This window comes from Mesoplodon bidens (assembly GCF_964165515.1).
Source record: "Mesoplodon bidens genome assembly, chromosome: 7".
NCBI lineage: Eukaryota > Metazoa > Chordata > Mammalia > Artiodactyla > Ziphiidae > Mesoplodon > Mesoplodon bidens.
Window position 1 is genome coordinate 18423453 of NC_138164.1, and position 20673 is coordinate 18444125.

Here is a 20673-nt window from a genome sequence, read left to right on the forward strand (position 1 = left end):
GATGGCTTTCTGTAGGAAGTAGTGTCCAAACCAAAATCTGAAGTGGCAGGTAATTAAGCAAAAGATGAAGGAGGAATGTTTAGGCAGGCGTAGGGGACAGCATGGTAGAGGCATGGAGGTAGTGGAGAGATGTCACTTTTGGAGAGCTGCAAGTATTCCATAGGACAGATGTTTAGAGAGTGTGGGGGGAGGAGACATGAGATGACATTAAAAAGGTAAGCAAGGACTGTGTGTATCAGTTTAAGTAGTAAGGACATTATCTTGATTGCCCTGTGGAAGCCATGGAAGAGTTTAAGCAGGGGAGTGATGTCAGATTTGAGTTTTAGGAATCCCATTCTGCTTGCAGTTTGAAGAAAGGACTTGAGGGAAAAGAGACTGGGAAATGAGAAGGCACTTAAAGCATTAGGAGGCAGTTAAAGTAATCAGGCAAGACAGGATGCAACCTGCTCCACTGTCAATGGCGGTGGGAGTGGAGAAAAGTGGATGAATCCTAGGGACTTTCAAAAGATACCGGATCTCTGGGATTTGTTGATATGGGGGTGAAAGACTGCAGAGTCAAAGATAACTGGGGAACTAGGTCATTGATGTGTCATTCACTGAAACAGAATATAGAGGAGGAGTAGGTTTTTGTTGAGTTTAAATATGGGGTGCCTGTGGGGTATACAAATGGAGCTGCACAGTTGGATTGTATGAAGATGGAGGCTAGACTCTTGTAAAGAAAGATGGGGCCAGGCGGAAACTTGAAATGCAATGGCTCAAACAAGACACATATTTTTCAATCGTAGCGTCTAGGCTAGCAGGCTGATTGTACAACCCAGGGCCTGGCTACTGTAGTGTAGTCTGTGTCAAGAACTGTGAAGGACAGTTTATTCCTCACAGCGGTAGCCAGAGGATGAACGTTTTTGCACAGTGCCGCAAGCCCCGGTTTCTACAGGGCAGTGTGCAGTGGGCTGTATGGATAGAAGAGAACTTCTGTGCTTAGGGAACCTGAACCTTTTCTAACGGGTAGTGAGCATGCTGGCATTTTGCTATGGAGGAAAACGCCATCTCTATTTTTCAAGCTGTTTACTACACAAACATTTTTGAAAAGATAGTCCAGAACAAAAGACAGTCAATTGCTTCACTTGCAAGATAGTGCAGAAATGTGAGAGACTCCTAAAGAATTGTCTTCCAGGGGTCTGTAGGGCAGTGGAATTGGCAACACCTGGTGGCTTGTTAGACATGGAGGATCTCAGGCCCCATCCCAGACCTACTGAATCAGAATCTGCACTTTAATAAGATTCACCAAGCAGTATGTATGTATGCGTGTTATAGTTTGAGAAACACTGCTCTAGGATTTTGTTGTTTGCACGGTTGAAGTTGGTCTCTCCCCATGTCCAGTTATAGCTGCAGGTTAAGGTCAAATAGAGGGAATAGAGGAGACACATCTGTTTTCTTAAGACTTGGAAATGGTACACATCACTTCTGCTTATATTCCATTGGTGGGATCTTAGACACGTGGTCGCACCTGACTGTGCAGGGCACTAGTACATATAGTCTAGCTGCATAGCCTTGTGCCGTTACTGTGGGAGAATGGGAGAATGGATTTTAGAGGATAGTTTGCATGTCACGCCATCCATATACACATTAGGATGTTAGGAAAATGGTGTGGACATGAGGTAGCTGCACTTAGAAGTTGAAGCTATGGGAGTGGATGAGATTGCCCAGAGAGAGCGTGGAGAGCAGGGCTTTTCAGTACAGGCACAGCAGGTATTTGGGGCCGGACGTTCTTTGCTGTGGGGGCCTATCCGGTACACTGGAAGGTGTTCAGTAGTAACCCTGGCCTACTACTCACTAGGTGCCAGTAGAGCGCCCTCGATCTTGGCATGCCAGATGTCTCTAGACATTGCCAAACGTCCCTGGATCAGGGCGGGGTCAAGAAAAACATTTATTTTTTGAGAACCGTTGGTTCAGAGTAATGAGAGGGCCAGGGAGAAAGGAATATCAGCGTGTGTGAAGTGATCAGAGGGGAAATTTCGCTCCCAAAAGAAGATGAAAAGGAATGGCCAAAGAACCAGGAGGAAAATGAGTAGGTATTGGTGTCATAGAACTAAGGGAAGGAAAGTAGCAGTGTACTGATGCAAGGTAATACTGGTGACATATGCTTTGGATTTAGCAGCAAGGATTTGATTGGTATTTTGGCACCAACTGCTTTGGAACAGCTTTGGTGGAATGGTGGGGGTAGAAACCAGATCACATGAATTATAGAGTGAATGAGAGGTGAGAAAGTAAAGACAGTGAGTATGGATCACTCTTGCAAGAAGCTTGTTTGTGAGAGGGAGGAGAGAAATCAGGTAGCTACCGAGAAATAGGGTGGTTGCTAACGTGGAGGATACTTTGTCATAGAGTTGGGGGAGATTTTAAATCTGATGGGAGGAGCCATGCTCTAATAGGTATGCATATAATTGGAATGGAGAATGACTTACAGAGAAGTAAAAGATAGAGAAGAGAGGAAATAATTGGTAGTGCAAAGTCCCTGAAAAGGTGGGACAGAATGGGAGGTGGATTCTCACTCAACGTAGAGAAATCTTTCTATTAGTTAGAACTATTCAACTGAAGAATGAATATCACTTGGCAGTGGGGATACCAGTAATCCAGGTGGATGAGTTCTTTGTTGAAAGATAACTGCTTAAACTAAGAATACGTGGTGACACGAGGATATTATGTTGATGGGAACGGTATTCCTGCATAGGATAAGGGTTTGGGCTAAGTGGACCACTTAAAGTCTCTTCCTACTACATTCTGTGATTTTTATTCCAGTCTTAACCAGCATTTAAATTTCATCATGAATTATATTCACCTAATAAAGCCTATAGATTACAGTAAAAGTTTCATTTCTTAAGTATAGTATAGCTTAAAAGTACTTGTCTTTGGTGTGTGACTTAGGTCCGCCGGGATCTTCACGTATCAACTGCTGAATTTACAGACTTGAAGCAACAGTTGGAAAGAGACTCAGTAGTCCTAAGTTTACTTAGACAGCTGCACGAGGTCAGTATACTCAAATCAAACTTTAGTGTTTTGGTGGTGAGAAAGTTATTTTTTTTTCCAATTGTCTTATCATTCAATGGGTATCCCCTATATGGTATTTTTTCATAGTTTAAAAATAAACAAGCAGACAGACTTGAAATAGTAGGATGTATAAAATAAAATACCTAATAACTATACTCATCTTTTCAGTTTTCTACTGCTATTGAGGAATATAATTGTGCGTTGGCAGAGAAGAAGTATGTTACTGCTGCTCAGCGTCTAGAAGAGGTATTAAACACTTTCTCTAAAGCATGAGCAATTAGTACTATTCTTTTTTTTAAAAAATTAATTAATTAATTTATTGGCCGTATTGGGTCTTTGTTGCTGTGCGTGGGCTTTCTCTAGTTGCGGCGAGCAGGGGCTACTTTTCATTGTAGTGGCTTCCCTCGCTGTGGAGCACAGGCTCTAGGTGCGCGGGTTTCAGTAGTTGTGGCACGCGGGCTCTAGAGCACAGGCTCAGTAGTTGTAGCACATGGGCTTAGTTTCTCCACGGTGTGTGGCATCTTCCCAGACCAGAACTCGAACCCATGTACCCTGCATTGGCAGGTGGATTCTTAACCACTGTGCCACCAGAGAAGTCCAGTACTATTCTTGTTTTAAGTAAATTTTGTGTTGCATGTATTCCTTATCATTATACAAATATATTCTAATTGCCTAGGGTCCAGATGAAATGTTAACAATGATTCCATTTCACTACCAGGCACAGATATGCTTGAAGTTATTAAAATCCAGAAAATGCTTTGATTTAAAAATACTGAAATCTCTCAGCATGGAGCTTACAATACAGAAACAGAACATACTTTATCACCTTGGAGAAGAGTGGCAGAAGCTGATTGTATGGAAGTTCCCACCATCAAAAGGTGCTGCTGACCTCAGGTGGACTGCTTTGCTTAATCTGCCTGAACCAGTTTGGCCTCTGAATATATTCCAAATATTTTATATTGGGAGAGAGGAAGGTTTCATTTATTAATCTCCCAATGCTATACTGGGTTCTCATGTTAAGCAGAATGCTTGTTACTTCCCGTGCATTTCTCTTTCTGTCCCTTTCACTGGGAAGGAGCAGAGAAGAGAGATGATTGGGAGGGGTCCAGGTGGTGAGGCTGTGGTAGAGTAGGTGGTAGCAGTTTAAGACCACACAGTTTCCACTGCATCTTAAGATGTGCCCGTTCCCAAAGCTCTAATCCCAACAGTTTATCTTTTCTAGAAAGCTTAAAGAAGCTGTTCAACCATTCTTTCTCTCTTGCTAAGGAAAAGGATAGGAGTTTGGCCCAGTTTTTTTCAGTCCTTGAAGAAGAATGGTGACAGAATCATGAGATGGGGGATGCTTTGCAAGAGGAAGAAATAGGATAACTCTGGCCCTGGCTTTTATTTATACTACTTGGCTCTCAGCCCCTCTGCCCACCTCTGGGTGTGAGCCCTCTTTGATATCTTGTTTACACAAAGTAAAACCTCTGAGGGTATATGGGAAGGACATGCCATTAAACCTGGTATATTTTCCAGCATTTAACCTTGAAATTTAGTCTGTTTCAGGGGAAACCTCACAGTCTGCCCTTGCTCCCTTTCCCATATCCACTATGGCCTTCAAATACATTGTATATGTATGTATGTACACACACGCACGCGTGCACACACACACATACACACACTCACACACACATACCCCACCCTGTATGTATTAGGTATTTTCAAGGAAGTCATCTAGAAAATTTTAGAGTCTATTTCCAAGCAGACTGTAAAATTAAGAGAGGGTGGCAGGTGTGTTAATTCTTTGTTGTAACACACCCTGTTAAACTTGTTTGGCAGGCTGTTCTCTTTACTTCATAAGAGGGAACATAGAATAGGAGGCCTTGATTGAAACTAGGATCTCACTTTTTATTCTTTGCCTTCATTCTGTCATTCAACACATTCTTTTTTTTAACTGAAGTATGGTTGATTTACAATGTGTTAATTTCTGCTGTACAGCAAAGTGTTCAGTTATAAATATAAATACATTTTTATATTCTGTTCCATTATGGTTTATCACAGGGTATTGAATATAGTTCCCTATGCTATACAGTGGGACCTTGTTGTTTATCCATTCTCAACACATATTTAGTAAGCAGTTATTGTATGCACATCATCCTACTTTGGCACTCAGTTTGATTCTTTGAACATACCAAAGGAAGTAATTTCCTGTTTTAAAGTGATGCCAAGGACATGTATGTAGTAATTAATATTTGATTGCATTAGAGGTGTATTATAGTAAAACCACATATTTAGGACTCTTAGTAGATGGTGGGCTCTCAGGAATAGAAATGGGAACATCTTGTATTGCTGAGACAGCTGATATTTTTTCCCTTTTTCTTAGATATCAGCAACTTGGAATCTTGCCTACAAACAGAACTTCATTTATGCACTGAACAATCTCAGAAAGAAGAGAAGACCCCCGTGCCACCCATCAATTCTCTCCTCTTGGCATTTTCTCTTCTTGGGGAGCTACATACCAAGCTTAAGTCATTTGGTAATGCATAATACTTTGTTTCATTTACATGAAATTTCAGAAGTCCATTGTTAAAGGAATGACAGAAAAATTATCAGTATTCTCTGAATAATATTGATGATAGATCATAGGGTTTGACCTCATGATTTATCAAGTGGAATTGTATAAATATTACACTTTTCATTAAGGGCTTAGATCCTTTCCTTTCTTCTTTTCTTCTTTTCTTCTTTTTTTTTTTTAAAGTAGCTGCTGGTATTTATTTTATTTGATTTTTTGAATAATTTAAATAAAAATCTGTAGACAATCTGGTAAACTTCAGTGGGAAAACCTGCAGTGCATAATGGGTGTTGGGTAATGTCATGGTATATGTATTTTAGTTGTCAGGCTCGAAGATCTTTTTTTTTTTTTTTTTTTTTTCAAATAGCATTTTTTTAAATTAGTTTCTGCTTAGATCTTTTTTTTTTTTTGAAGTGTCTTCTAGTGATTTATTTTTTATGAGTGTTCATAAAACTTTCAGGTCAGGTGCTGCTGAAGTATATCCTTAGGCCTCTGGCATCTTGCCCATCCCTTTTTGCTGTGATAGAAAGCCAACCTAACATCATTATCATTCGTTTTGAATCTGTGATGACTGACTTGGAACATCCATCGCCATCTGAAGTTTTTGCCAAGATCAGACTGGTACTGGAAGTGGTCCAGAAACAACTTCTAGGTATGTATCCCCAAGGCAGTGCTTTTATATTTTAGAGAAGTCGATATGGTTTTTGGAAGTAAATATTATTTTAAAGCGGATAAAAATGCCAGCAATCTGAGTGAATGGCGGATCAGACGTGAGTAAATTATGTCATGGGAACAAAGTAGTTACCTTTTTATTTCTTGCTCTATTTTTCATTCCTTCTCTGCCCTGTGTTGACAAATAGGGTCTTTAATGGTGCCCTAGAGTCTGTGTTTGTAATATTTAGTTGAATTTGGGGATGCATTTCCCTCATGGGACTTCTAGGGACATCACATTTTGGGACTCTTGCTTTAGTTATAGGAGAAGCAGAAATGAACCAAGTGCTGTTTTACATCTTTTGATGGGAAAATCCCCATCAACCTAGTTGATATAAACAAAATAGGTTTAACATAGGCAATGACTTTCATTCCATCTCAGCCTACTGGTTAGATCTTTATATATTCACCCTTGAAATAGTTTCTGTGTTGCTTGAATCACTTTTTGGCTGTCACACTATTAAAAGTAAAATTTCTTCTGGTGTTTTGTTATAATACTGTTGTTTTTAGTCTATTTGACTTACCTTCTTTTTGCTTTTCTCAATTGTCTTATTGAATAGTCAAATTAAGCATTCTTGCTGTGGAGAAAATAAAGAAATGCTGCTATTGTTTGTATGCCTTCCTGGCAGTCACATAATTTATTTATATATAAATTTATTTTTTTTAATCGAAGTACAGTTGATTTACAATGTTTTGCCAATCTCTGCTGTACAGCAAAGTGACTCAGTTATACACTTACAGACATTATTTATATATAAATAATTTATATGTAGAGCAAGGAATTCTTTCTAGTTTTGACAGCAGAGAATAAAAAATTTTAAGACTTGTATAAATTACAAAAATCCAAGGTAGTTTTCTTCTTATTCCTTTACTTAGGGAGATAATACACCCTTATTTTTATTAGATATAAAAAAAAGTTGTAAGCAAAGTATCCAAGGATTGGAAGGAACTAGAAAGGTGACTCAATACAGATATCTCTGATGCTCGACTCTCCTCTGTAACACCCCCATCAGTTGGTCATATAACAAACCTGAGCACCTTTAGTGAGAGGGAACTCACTTCCTCTTGAGGCATTCCATCCTACCTCTGGACAACTCTGAGTACTATGAAGTTTTTGTTTGTTGGTTTTTTAAAAAAATTATATCTTCTTTCTTAAATGCTATTGCCAAAATGACCATTTTGGAAATTAAATCTTTAGGGTAGTTGTTTAAAAAATACGTTCAAAATATATGCCCTGTAATATCTGCTTTACGGATGCTGTTTCTAGTGTGTGGAGCTATATAGAAGTCTAATTCTTATTACACATGATGGACTTTCAAATTCTCTGTAGTAGCTGTTATTATGTTGCCTACATCTTATCACCAACATAAAACATCTTTAGTTTTATTTTTTTAATGAAATAGTTTTTTAAGTTTCTCTTATCTTCACTGATCTTCTGTGAATATATTCCATTTCTTCCATAGTCCTTTTATTAAAGTATGGTGTTCAAAACAGAACAAAGTATTCTAAGTATAGTCCGAAGCAATTCAGAATAGTATGGGATTGTTCACACCCTCATTCTCAGTTTCATGCTTCTGTTAGTATAGCCAAAGGCTGTTATTACACAGTTAACTTATTGAGCTTGATGTCAGTGAAAATCCTATGTCATACTCAGTGCAAACTGCTGCTTTCCCATCTTGTACTTGATTTTTTGGCATTAACATTAATCTTTGTTAAATTTTACTTGATAAAATTTTACAATGTGTTTACTATCCTTTCTACTTCATATCGAATGCATAATTGATAATCATGTTTTCTTACAGTTTAATCTGAGTCAGTGATGGTACTGTTACCTAGGATAGGGCTAGATCAGAGGGTGCTCTGGGGAATTCCAGTAGAAACCTCTTTCTAGTTTGATGTTGGTCCATTTAAGTATTCAACCTAGTGTTTTATTTGTAAGTTTTCTTAGTACCTAGGATATTCAGAGCAGAAGACAACTCACTGTTGCTAGGTGCTCTTCTAATCTCTTTAATATCTTTCAGTCAGTATTTCCTTCCTTCATCTTCTTGCCCTAAATAAAACCTGAGGATCATATTTCGTGGCCTTAGTTCTTTTTGGAATCCTCTACTTTCTTTGGATTTTAGTTATTCTGAAACTTCATAAAGATTTTTGCCTTTCGTCTTATGTTTGTCTTTGGTTTTATGCTCTTTTCATCTTTTAAATATGTATTTTTTTCTCCCAAGTTTTCTGTATTACTAAGCATTATTGTACCAACAGCAAAGGAACTTTTTTTTTTTTTTTTTTTTTTTGTGGTACGCGGGCCTCTCACTGCTGTGGCCTCTCCCATTGCAGAGCACAGGCTCCGGATGCACAGGCCCAGTGGCCATGGCTCACGGGCCCAGCCGCTCCGCGGCATGTGGGATCTTCCCAGACCGGGGCACGAACCTGCGTCCCCTGCATCGGCAGGCGGACTCTCAACCACTGCGCCACCAGGGAAGCCCCAGCAAAGGAACTTTTAAAAGAGGAGAAAAAAATTCTTTTGGAAATAATTTGGCAAAATATATAAAAAGCCTTAAAATGTTTATATCCTTTAAACCAAGGTTTCAACTTCTAGGAGTCTGCCTTGAAGAAATAATCTTAAATATATAAAACCATTTATGTATAAGGATGTTCATCATAATGTTATTTATAATATTGAAATACTGGAAAGTCATAAAATCTTGAAGAATAGGGAAATGATGAAGTAAATTATATAGCTGTATAAAAGACCACTTTGCATAATTATGTTATACTTTATTGATTTTTTAAAAGTAATTAGTTTTGAAGCTAATTGCTTCTAAAAAGCCAGCAACCAGCATCTATTAAAGGATTAAAAACTTTATTTCCATTAAAATCAGTTTTAAGTCAGGAATGCACATTACTATTAATATTCGTTAACATTGTTTTAGGGGTTATGGCTGATACAAAGAAGAGAAAATAAGTATGAATATTAAAATAAGGAGAAGAATTTATCTTTACTTGTAAATGATGTAATTGTATACCTAAAAAACCAAAAGACTACTAAAACTTTCGTAATTAGTAAGACATTTACTAAGTTGTCTAGGTACAGTATAGATCTATAGAAATCAGTTTCTCTCCAAACTAGTAACAATCAGTTATAAATTAAAATATAGGGGCTTCCCTGGTGGCGCAGTGGTTGGGGGTCCGCCTGCCGATGCGGGGGGCGCAGTTCGTGCCCCAGTCCGGGGGAGATCCTGCGTGCTGTGGAGAGGCTGGGCCCATGGGCCGTGACCGCTGGGCCTGCGCGTCCGGGGCCTGTGTTCCGCGGCGGGAGGGGCCCCAGCGGTGAGAGGCCCGCGTACCGCAAAAGAAAGAGATCTTATTTATAATGGCAACAAAATCTATGAAATTCTTAAAAGATAAATTTAATAAGAATGGGAAGAATACATGTAAAGGAAAGCATAAAACTTACTGAGGGTGTAAAGTAAGGGTAGGCTATCGTGGATTAGAAGACAGTCTCAAAAAATTGTCAACTCATTCCAAACTAATGTATAAATTTAATACATTCCCAATCAGATTCTTGTTATATATTTTTCCAACTTGACAAATTAATTACTCTAGAGCTTACATCAAAAACTATATTTATGAGACTTGCTAATAAAGATTTGCAAAACACTAGTTGGAGAATTTTATAATTAAAACTATGTTCTTGACATAAGAAGATCAGTGGAATGAAAAAGCGTCCAGAAGTAGAGCCAAGAATAAATGAGAATTTACCATTTGATCAAAGTCACATTTCAGTTTAGTGGGACAGATAGTTTATTAAATAATGGTGCTAGCAAAATTGGCTATATGGAATAAGACAAAGTTAGATTCCTGCTTCGTACTTCATACAGAGATACATTCCAGATAAATTAAATCCCTATATGCAAAAGGTAAAACAATAAAAATGTTAGAAGAAAATTTACAAGAAGACTTGAATATTCTCAGGAAGCTCAGAATGCATAAAGGAAATGATAGATAAATTTGACTACATATAAATGTTAAATTCTGCATGGTAAACAATGCCATAAACAAAGTCAAAAGATAATATTATACTGGGAGAAAATATTTGCAGTACATTGGCAGACAAGGAGCTAATAAAAGATTTTTTTTCCAAAGAGAAAGAACATAATAACAGAAAAAGGGTAAAAAATATGAATAGGCAGTTTATGGAAGAAAAGGTGCAAGTTGTTAATAAACATAAAAATATGTATTGCTTAATCTCCCTAATAGTGGAATGGAAATCACACCATCAAAGTAGAACTTTTCACTCCTAGGGTTGACAGAATTCAAAGATCTGTGTGAAACACTTTCGGTAAGAAAATGGAAGGGTAGTCTCCTTCATCGCTTTTGTGAGTTTTTTAGAAAGTAATCTGCAGCTCTATAGTTATGCTAAAATATACATCGCTTTGACCCAGGTATCCCACTTTTTAATCCTTACTATGTGATATCAACAGTGTGTATGTTTGCATGTATGAGTACTGTATATACTTGCATACTGGAATGTGCATCATTTGAAGAAAGGTGCAGCTATTGAAAAGAACTGAAGTGGAGCTAGATATAGTGACCTCAGAGATGGCCACCATCTACTTTTAAGGGATAAAAAAGTTACGTGTAAAATCTATGGCATGAACCTATTTTATAAAAAAGGAAGTAGCCCCTTATATGAATGTTATATTAGTTTGCTAGGGCTTCCATAACAAAATTCCACAGGCTGTGTGGCTTAAACAATAGAAATTTATTCTCTCACAGTTTTGGAGGCTGGAAGTCCAAGATCAAGGTGTTAGTAGATTTGGTTTCTCCTGAGCCCTGTCTTCTTGCCTTGCAGACAGCCTTCTTACTGTCCTCACATGGCCTTTCCTCTCTGCATGCTCATCTCTGGTGTCTCTCCTTTTCTTAAAAGGACACTAGTCATAGTTGATTAGGGCTCCACCGTTATGACCTATTTAAAGGCAAGCCCTGTCTCCGAGTGCAGTCACACTGGGGACTTCAACATATGAATTGTGGGGGACACAGTTTAGTCTATATCATGTGTCTGTGTGCGTGCATGTGTGTGTGTATTTATTAATGTGAGGGTGGAAGAATACAAACCAAACTCTTAACTCTGGTTACTTGGACACAGAGAGAGAGAGAGAAGCTTGTGGGTATGGAGAGGAAAATTAGGCTTTTTCTTTGTAAACTTCAGTGGTGTTGGCTTTGTCACAACAAGCATATTTTGCTTTTGCCACGAATGATTTTCTAGAAAGTATACATTACTAAAATTTACCAAGAAATAGAGACTCTGAACATACAAGTAGTTGTAGAAGAAATTTGAAGGGTCGTTAGATTTTCCATTAAAAAGGCCACCATCAGGCACATACGGTTTGTGGCTACATTCTAGGTACTCTTCAAATTACAGATAATCCCTTTGATAATCAAGCTCTTTTGGTCAATAGCAAAAGATGGATAAGTGCCCTAATTAATTTTTTAAAAACCAGCATAAATTTGCTACCAAAATGTACATGCAGAGAAAATGTATGGAATGATTTTACCAAGTCATTTTATCGCTAGCTAAATTTACAAGCTCAGATCCCCTTAAAATCACATTTTTGGTTGGACATTTAATTGTAATTTCAGGTGATTAATTTTGTCAATTCTTCTTTGAGAGGAAACTTGACAAATTCCTAATGTATTTGTTGAAATTTCTCTTAATATTGTCTGCTTTATCATCTTAAAAATTTTTTTGCGCAGCAAGAAAAGTTTCGTTTTGCTGTGTTTTAGCAAGCTGCAGCTGCCATTTATTGTCAACTTTGTGGTATATTTTCTTCCAGTCTGTATTTTCCTTTACTGTTCTACCAGTTCTTCTAGATTCTGCACCTTCACTTGATTCTGCATCAATAGTGTACCTTAGTTTTAAATTTAAAAGTTTGTTTATAGTCATTTTCGTAAGCTAGAAAAATATATCATAGTGAAAATAATAAGCATTTCAATTTTACTACCGTTTTCAGTTTATTATAGGTATCACTGTAACCTGTGCTGTATGTGCAAAATATTCAAATAAATGCATTACAATGTTACATTGGTGCATAGGAAAACAAAGTCATTCGAGTGGAATGAATCTGTTTACACTGACTACATCGAAGATGTGTTTATATGAAATACTAGAAGTGATACACATGCCTGATGTGGGCACTACAGTACACATAATAGCTTACATGATGCGATGGTTAAAGTGAGGCATAGTCTTTTCAAAGCAACAAAATTGTGTTTAACAGAAAAGTATTTTACGCTACTTCCTCTTTTTTTTTTTTTTAGTTTAAAATTTTAATTCAGAAAACGTACAGAGGTCCCATGTACTCTTCACCCAGTTTTCCCCAATGTTAGCATCCTGTGTAACCATAGTATAGTATCAGAACCAGGAAATGGACTTTGTTACGATTCACAGAGCTTATTCAGATTTCTCCAGTTTTACTTGCACTCATTTGTGTGTGTGAATAGTTGTGCAATTTTCTTACATGTGTAGATTCATGTAACTACCACCACAATCAAGATATAGAACTGTTCTATCACCACAAGGCTCCCTTGTGCTACCCATTATAACCACACACCCTTGCTTCCATTTTTAAACTTAATTTGAAATTGCTTAACATTAAAAAAAAAATGAGTTCGTCAGTCACACCAGCCCCATTTCAAGTGCTCAGTAGCAAAATGTGGCTGGTTGCTATCATGTCGGACAGTGCAGGCCTAGACTTCAGATATTGTAAGATATCTCAAGGCTGTGAGGTAATATGGTCACTTCCTTTTAAGGTTCTTATATATTGTTTAGTTAATTAATGGTATATTCTAAATATAACTCCCTCAAAATGTGTTAGAAAAAGCCACCATAAAATATACCGTGGAAGAGATACTGAAGTATTCTGTTTGGTAGGCTAGATATTATGCTATAATGTAAGGTGTTTATTGATATTTTACTTAGGATAAACACTCAGATCCTTTGCAGAGATGAAAAAAAGTATATTTATTATTGGAGAACTTGGACTTTATTCTAAACTAGTTTCAACTTGGTATGCAGAACTTCTGAGTGCTTCATATAATCAGATCTGTAGATTAGCAGTAGATGATTATAATGTAGATGGCTTAATACCTTATAGAGAACAGGCAGTCATACAGTGCAGATGATTCATTTGAGCAGTGAAAATAAAATAATAATTGTGTGTCATGCTTTTCCCATGTAGTCTGTTGAGATAGCTATAGAATTATTCATGCTGTTTTCTTCCCTGTCATCTTAAAATTAAAGAATTCTAGAAGACTAGGGAATTTGAGAATATGTCCAGACCGTGAAGAGTTTCTTGTTTAAAACTTTTTCTTTTGAATTCAGATTTGCCTCTTGATGCTGACGTAGAAAATGAAAAAACATCTGAGATCGTATTGGCTGAGATGCTTGGTGACATGATCTGGGAGGACTTGTCCGAGTGCCTCATTAAAAATTGTTTGGTTTATTCTATCCCAACAAATAGCAGCAAGTTACAGCAGTATGAAGAGGTAAGAGCAGAGGTGTCACAGAAGATTTGAAGAGACCGTAGGTTCCTGTTGGCGTCCTTTGTTTACCTTGGAGATCTTTTGTTCTTTAGTGACATCTTTAAGAAAATTATTCATAAAGTGTGGAGGCAAATTCCCTCTGACTTCATGTCTCTTTTGGCTTCCTACCTTTTGATTGGGTGGGGAAGTATGTTTTGTTATTAAGTACGTTTTCTTTAGTAAGATACTTTTGAAAAACAGCTGTTTTTCTATTTGTGTCAGCTATAGTAGCTTTTATGTGACGCTTTACTTTTTGGCTTCTTTTTAGTGTTTCCTCGAACACTACAGTAAGCACAGTAGTCCCCCTTTATCTCTGGGGCTACGTTCCAGTTCCCCCAGCGAAGGCCTGAACCTGTGGATAGTACTGAACCACATATGTACTATGTTTTTTCCTATACTAATGGGCAGGTAGTGTATATAGCATGGATATGCTGGACAAAAGGATGATTCATATCCTGGGCAAGACAGAGCAGGATGGCGCAATATTTCATCATGCTACTCAGAACAACCCACAGTTTAAAGCTTAGGAATTGTTTGTTTCTGGAATTTTCCATTTAATATTTTCAGACCATGGTTGACTGTGGGTAACTGAAGCTGAGGATAAGGGGGGACCTACTGTCTATTTATTTAAAAATGTTTGCACCTTTACTAAGCAGAGTCAAAAACTTCTAATGAAGATGCTCTTCCTAATGAATTTAAGGCTAGAAAAAATGAATAATATTTTTATACCTAGTAATTGATGGTCTTTTCTAAAACTTAAATGACCAGCTGGTCCTTGTTCTTTCCTATACATTGGATTTGAAATTTTAGTATTGGAAAGGAACATATGTATTTGATTCTTTTCCTTTTTTTTCTCTTGCGTTTCTTTCTCAGGTCATACAGTCCACTGAAGAATTTGAAAATGCCTTAAAGGAGATGAGGTTTTTAAAAGGAAATACTACTGATTTGCTGAAATATGCCCGTAACATCAATTCTCATTTTGCTAACAAGAAGTGTCAGGATGTGATTGTGGCAGCTAGAAACCTAATGACCTCTGAAATTCACAACACTGTGAAGGTATTGGGGGGTTACAGGGTGTTACCTTGTATTAGGAAGCAGCTCATTTTTGCGATGATTATGGTAGAGTGAAAGAGCACTGACAGTTGCTGAGCTCATTGAGGCGAGTTATTAATCTTCTTAAACATTAGTTGTCTCATCTTTAAAGGGGTCCTAATTCCTACCTCTTTAATAGGGTATTGTGGGGTCCAGATGAGATAATGCACATAAAAGCATTGTATAAATTTAAAAAGCCTACGTGAATGTAATAGATTACTGTTGTTGAAATCAGAGAGTATATCAACCCATAGAGTTTTCTCAACTTTACCACCTGAATTTTTAGTACACAATTTCGTAACAGCTATTGTTATATCCAGAGATTATATCCTGTTGTGAAATGTTGACTTTATTGCTTACGCTAATAGAGATGCTAGTTTTGAAGTTAATAAAAACAAATAAAAAGATGTGATCTTTGTATGGTATAAACAATTATCTGTCAAATCCATGGACAAATTAATTTGCATTGGGGGAAATTTACTCCTTTGACCTTAGATAATTCTGTGTATTTTTTTTAACATCTTACATATATAAAATAATATTTGACGAATGTAAGGTGTTACTTAGATTAAAAGAAGACATACACTAAAGTAATCCCTTAATAGAAAATTCCTCAGCCATTTATCTGTTATCGCTGAGAGGACTGCGCTCTTCCTCCCTCTGTCCTTTCTGTCATCCCCTGTTTTCCTGGGGGTAGGTACCCTGTTACAGTGTCCACTTCAGTAAAATATTAAATTAGCCATTTGAGGTGCACAGATATTAGCACATTTTGATGTAATCTTGGGTTGTTAAGGGAGCCGAAATGCACTCAGTACCGGGAACTGGTCTGCAGGTTTCTTTCACATGAATATCACTTATGTCACACTTGTGCACAGAATCCAGTGGCTTCCCGTCTCATTCAGAGAAAGACCCAGTAGCCTTGCAGTGGCCTGCACGGCCTCCTGTGAACTGTCCCCTTGTTGCCTCTGACTCCGTCTCCTGTTGCATTCCTCTTCAGTCACTCTGCTCATTTGCCAGGCCGACTCGGCTGCAGGACTTTTGAACCTCTTTTTCCCCCTGCTTGGAATATTACCACAGACGTGCTCCCTTTCCTGACCACTCTTGTAAGATTGTGACCTCCCGCTATTTCCTGTACTCTTTCCTTGCTTTATTTTTCTTCATATCACTTATTATCAGTAAATATTCTATATGAATTATTTATTGTTTTTCCCCTCTAGAAAATAAGCTCTATGAGGGCAGGGTTTTTTTTTTTTCCTGTTTGTTTTGTTCTTTACTGTTTGGTTTACTGTTGTATCTGTAGCATCAAGAAAATACCTGGTGCATACTACTATGTACTTAGTAAATATGGTAAATGAATTAATATATAGCCCATTAACTCTGTTATAACTCCTTGTTATAAATAGGATTGTTACTAGGTCACTTTGTGACTCTGGGCTAAATCTTTTAACCTTGTTGGACCTCATTTTCCTCTTCTGTAATATGACAGAATTGAACTAGATAATCTCTGAGCTCCCTATTCAACTAGTTCTGACATTTTATAAGACTGTATTTTCCCCCCAAGTACCCAAATCCTAACGATGTAGCTTCCTCTAGATCAGAGTTTCTCAGCAGTGCCACTGTTGACATTTGCGGCCAGATAATTCTTTGCTCTGGGGGCCTGTCCTGTAGGATGTTTAGTAGCATCCCTAATCTCTACCCACTAGATGCCAGTAGCACCTCTCCCAGTTGTGATGTTTGTATTCTCATTTAATGTCATAACAGCCCTATGAAGTAGACATTATTATACCATTTTACAGATGGCAAGTCTGATGACTTAAACATTTTTATTAGACTTGGAGCTTCTTCTGTCAGAAATTTTCCATAGAGGTCCAGTATGTGCAGAGCAGAGCTGCTCTTCTTGCAGTAGGAACCTGCTGCTTCCACCTGCTTAATCTCTCCTTTTGTTGGCCCCTGAGGCATCTTTGAGAAGCAAGGTTTGAAAACCATTATTGTAGTGCAGTTTCGTCACACTACAATGAGAAAATTGAGGTCAAGAGAGGTTAAATGACTTTGTTAAAAGTTAGGGTAGAAAATATCACTGATGTTTCCAAACTAGAAGCCTAGTGTTCTTTCCTTTAGTCTTGACCGAGTCTGGGAATTTTCATTCTGTGTAAATGTTAGGGAAGCTTTTTTGGTTTTTGTTTGGCATTTTGTTTTTAAGAGCAGTGTAAGCTAGCCTGAATGTGTTGTTTCTTTGAGTAAGCCAACACGTGTTTCTGGTGGGAAATGATTTGTTTAATGACAGTGGAACACAAGTCATACTGGTGTGTGTTAATCTAATAGTCTAACCTGAGAAGGAGGATTTTTGAAGGTCCTTTCATTTACCTAAAATCTTGGGCCAGTTTCACAGCTTTGCTGTTTCCACCAAGAGTGAGAGTGCACAGAAGAACTAGAAGAATGGCACAGTAAAGGGATTGCTTATTTCTTATGATGTGCTTTCACCCAGGATTGAGTAGTCATTAAAGTCCTGCCATGTTTACTCAAATCTTTTAATTATTCTGCAGATCCACAGCTTAATCATCATGGAAGCAACTGGTATCTTATTCCTCACTGTATGCTTGCATTTGGATTATTCTGAGGACAATGCATTTTCTTTGTTTCTGTATTTGACTCTTAGATTACTCCTGCTTCTAAGATAAGTGTGCCAGATTTACCTAGTCCTGCTGAGGATGACAAGCTACAAGTACAGAAAGTGTCCACAACTCCATACAACGAAGTGATGAATTTAGAGCCTGAAAATACGTTGGACCAACATTCCTTTTCTTTGCCCACATGCCGCATCAGTGAATCTGTGAAGAAGTTAATGGAACTCGCCTATCAGACTTTACTGGAGGCAACAACTAGCAGCGATCAATGGTACGAGTGCTGAGTCCTCTGAAAATGGCAATGACTTGGTTAAATGTATATCTAAACTAGACATTTATTAAGAAAATTAACTGGAATTCTTTGGGTTTTCTTATCTTATTAGTTAATATTTCTTTCCCTAGAGAAAAGTAGAGTACACAGGTATGTATTGACAATTAACTTTTATTTACAATAACATACAATCTTACAACAAGGTATGAGAAATAAAAGCATTGTATGTATGGACAAATGGGTTTGACATTAAAAATTGTTAATCACTTTTTAACAAAAAGCCCTTTAATTTTTGTTTGCTTTTAACTTTATTTGACTTCAATGATATTACATGAGAAAGTGCTTGTGAAGAACTTAGAATGCTACCTGGGAAATAATTAATACTCAGATGTTTATCAGTATTGGTGGTGGTGGTCTTAGTGATAGTTGTACCGTCTGTTTCAGCATGCTCTGGCCCTTTAGCTTAACATTCATTTTACCTTTTGAAATCTAGGCCCTAATTAACTTACATTTTAAATGTTAATTTTAAAGCAATAATAGTTTGTTGGACAGCCAAAGGTAGAAGGAAAAGAATGGAATGCACCAAAGTTCTGATTTCTCCCTTTCAAGAAGATTTCTTCTAATCAGTATTGTATTCAAGGTACCCAAACTCAATCCATATACTTGCACATTTGTACTGAATCTTTTTGTTTAGTAGGCTCTTCCCATACTCCTAAACTTTATAAATTGAGGAGAAAATGGTAGCCAGTAGCCCAAGTTGATTATAGAGCAGATTTACAAAAGCCTCTTTAGTTTGGATCTGTGTGCCGTAGTATTTTTACTTTTCATCCTCATAGTAGAAAACAGTTTCAGTTAGGGCTTGACTTAAATTGCGTCTTCCTATGGGCTTCTGGAGTTTCCGTTTTTATCTCCGTGTACAAACTAACCCCTTTATTTCATTCTGCTCTAGAAAGAACATGTTCACGAAGATACTTCCATGACTTTAATGAATCATTATATTCACAAGTCCATCCAGTTTTAAATCTAAGTAGGAAGAAAAATACACATAAAAGGAATTATGCACTCCTTTGGCAGAATAATATAGGAGTGACTATTTCCTTACATGGCATTCACCTGAAATGTACCAGACCAGAAGTTAGGGATGCAAGGCAATTTTTCCTAAGAGAATACCAAACAATATTTTCATATACTGAATGTCTGTGGACATTCTTCCCACCAAAAAAATAGTTTTAACAGGATAAACAAAAACACAACTACATTACAACAACTCACTTTTCCTGTTATCAAACTTCAAACAGCAACACATGCAACAAAAATAACATGAAATAATTTAGTCAGGTATCATAGTAATCAAGTGGTAACAGTGTTTTGGGGTATAGTGACCATGACTAATTTTTCAAAATTATTTGTGGAATTCCTGTGATGTATTCAAGGTACATAGTTTAAGATATTCTTATGTAGAAGTAAGCTACACAAACCTTATATTTGCTCTTCCTAAGTGCTTTTTAATCATGATCTTTAGGTGTTCTAAGACCAGATTTAAAGGGCAAGAAAACTTGAGGTTGGATTCTATCCCAGAAATGTTGATTCATCTCCTTGCATTGGGGTGAGAAGGAGGGAAGGTGGAGGCTGAAAGGCAGTCTGGTTCCGACAGTACCAGTGAGTGCCTTTATTGATAGCTTGCCCTTTGCACAGTGTGTCAGTGAGGAGGTGACATTTGCTCGAGGCTTAGCTCCATTTGTCACTGAAGGGGTACTCTGGGTACTGGCAGAACACAAACTGATAAATGGAATAGAGGCTTTGGGTTGAATGCTGCTATTCTTAATATTATTAATGGGTCCAGGTTTTTAGACCTGTAGTCTAGTTAGTGAATACCGGCTGAGAATCTATGCCATCTAGAGCAATGGTGTTCTCAGCAATGACCAAGGCAGCTGTTCTCTCCAGCTGTAGTTTTAGCTGCTGACTCTCCCTTCAGGTGCACTGAGTTTGAATTTTTTTTCTCACTGCCAATATATCCTTCTGCATTTCTGTTGAAACTGTGTTTTCCTTTTAGTGCTGTTCAACTTTTCTACTCAGTGAGGAATATCTTCCATTTGTTCCATGATGTTGTGCCAACATATCACAAGTATGTGCCACTGTGTCTGACTTCTGTGTAATATTGTAGGTCTAAAATGTTTGTGAGTCAGGTTAAAACCAGTAATTTTATATTCCCACCAAAGATAATTGGTTACTAAAATTCACAATAAAATGCAGTAAACATTTACGTTACATGTTTAAAGGACATTGGTCATCTATTAATAAATTAATAAGGGTACTATAATCTTGCAGTATAGTAGGTGACACAGATTTAAAGACTCAAACGGACTTTACCCTTTTACCGATGGTAGGTACTTGCAGAACTGTCTCACTTTATTTGGTTACAAAACAAAAAGGTCATCCATCACTCCATACTGCTATCCAGTAAACATCCCACATTTTCCCTTGGCATTCTTAGCTTTGCAGACTTAATACCACAAGAGATTGCTATTTAACTGTCGATCAGCCGCTCTTAGCAATCTTAAGCTGTATTTACCTAATGTCTTGGTTTTTTAAGGTTCCTCTTAATATTAATCTGAGAAGTTACTCATAACTTTAAGCCTCCAGGAGTTCTCTCTGTTATCCAAATTAAGTGTTTTGGATACCTTTTACAAATGTTTTAAGTAATATGTCAACAAAGCTATTCCTTAGTCAAGGACTCTGGTTTCAAAGAAAAAAATCGGTTTATTGTTTATAGTATTTTTTAGTTCAGATTTTTG

At 37.3% G+C, this 20673-nt stretch overlaps 1 protein-coding gene across 1 annotated transcript in view; it reads left to right on the plus strand.

The window, feature by feature from the left end:
* The window catches only part of ZW10 (zw10 kinetochore protein), a 33564-nt gene that overhangs the window by 5220 nt on the left and 7671 nt on the right, over positions 1–20673 (plus strand). The window contains exons 3-11 of the mRNA XM_081241435.1: positions 2926–3027; positions 3217–3294; positions 3767–3926; positions 5414–5566; positions 6063–6254; positions 13692–13855; positions 14765–14947; positions 17640–17878; positions 19932–20003. Coding sequence (XP_081097561.1) covers positions 2926–3027; positions 3217–3294; positions 3767–3926; positions 5414–5566; positions 6063–6254; positions 13692–13855; positions 14765–14947; positions 17640–17878; positions 19932–20003 — 1343 coding nt within the window. The remainder of the gene's footprint in view (positions 1–2925; positions 3028–3216; positions 3295–3766; positions 3927–5413; positions 5567–6062; positions 6255–13691; positions 13856–14764; positions 14948–17639; positions 17879–19931; positions 20004–20673) is intronic.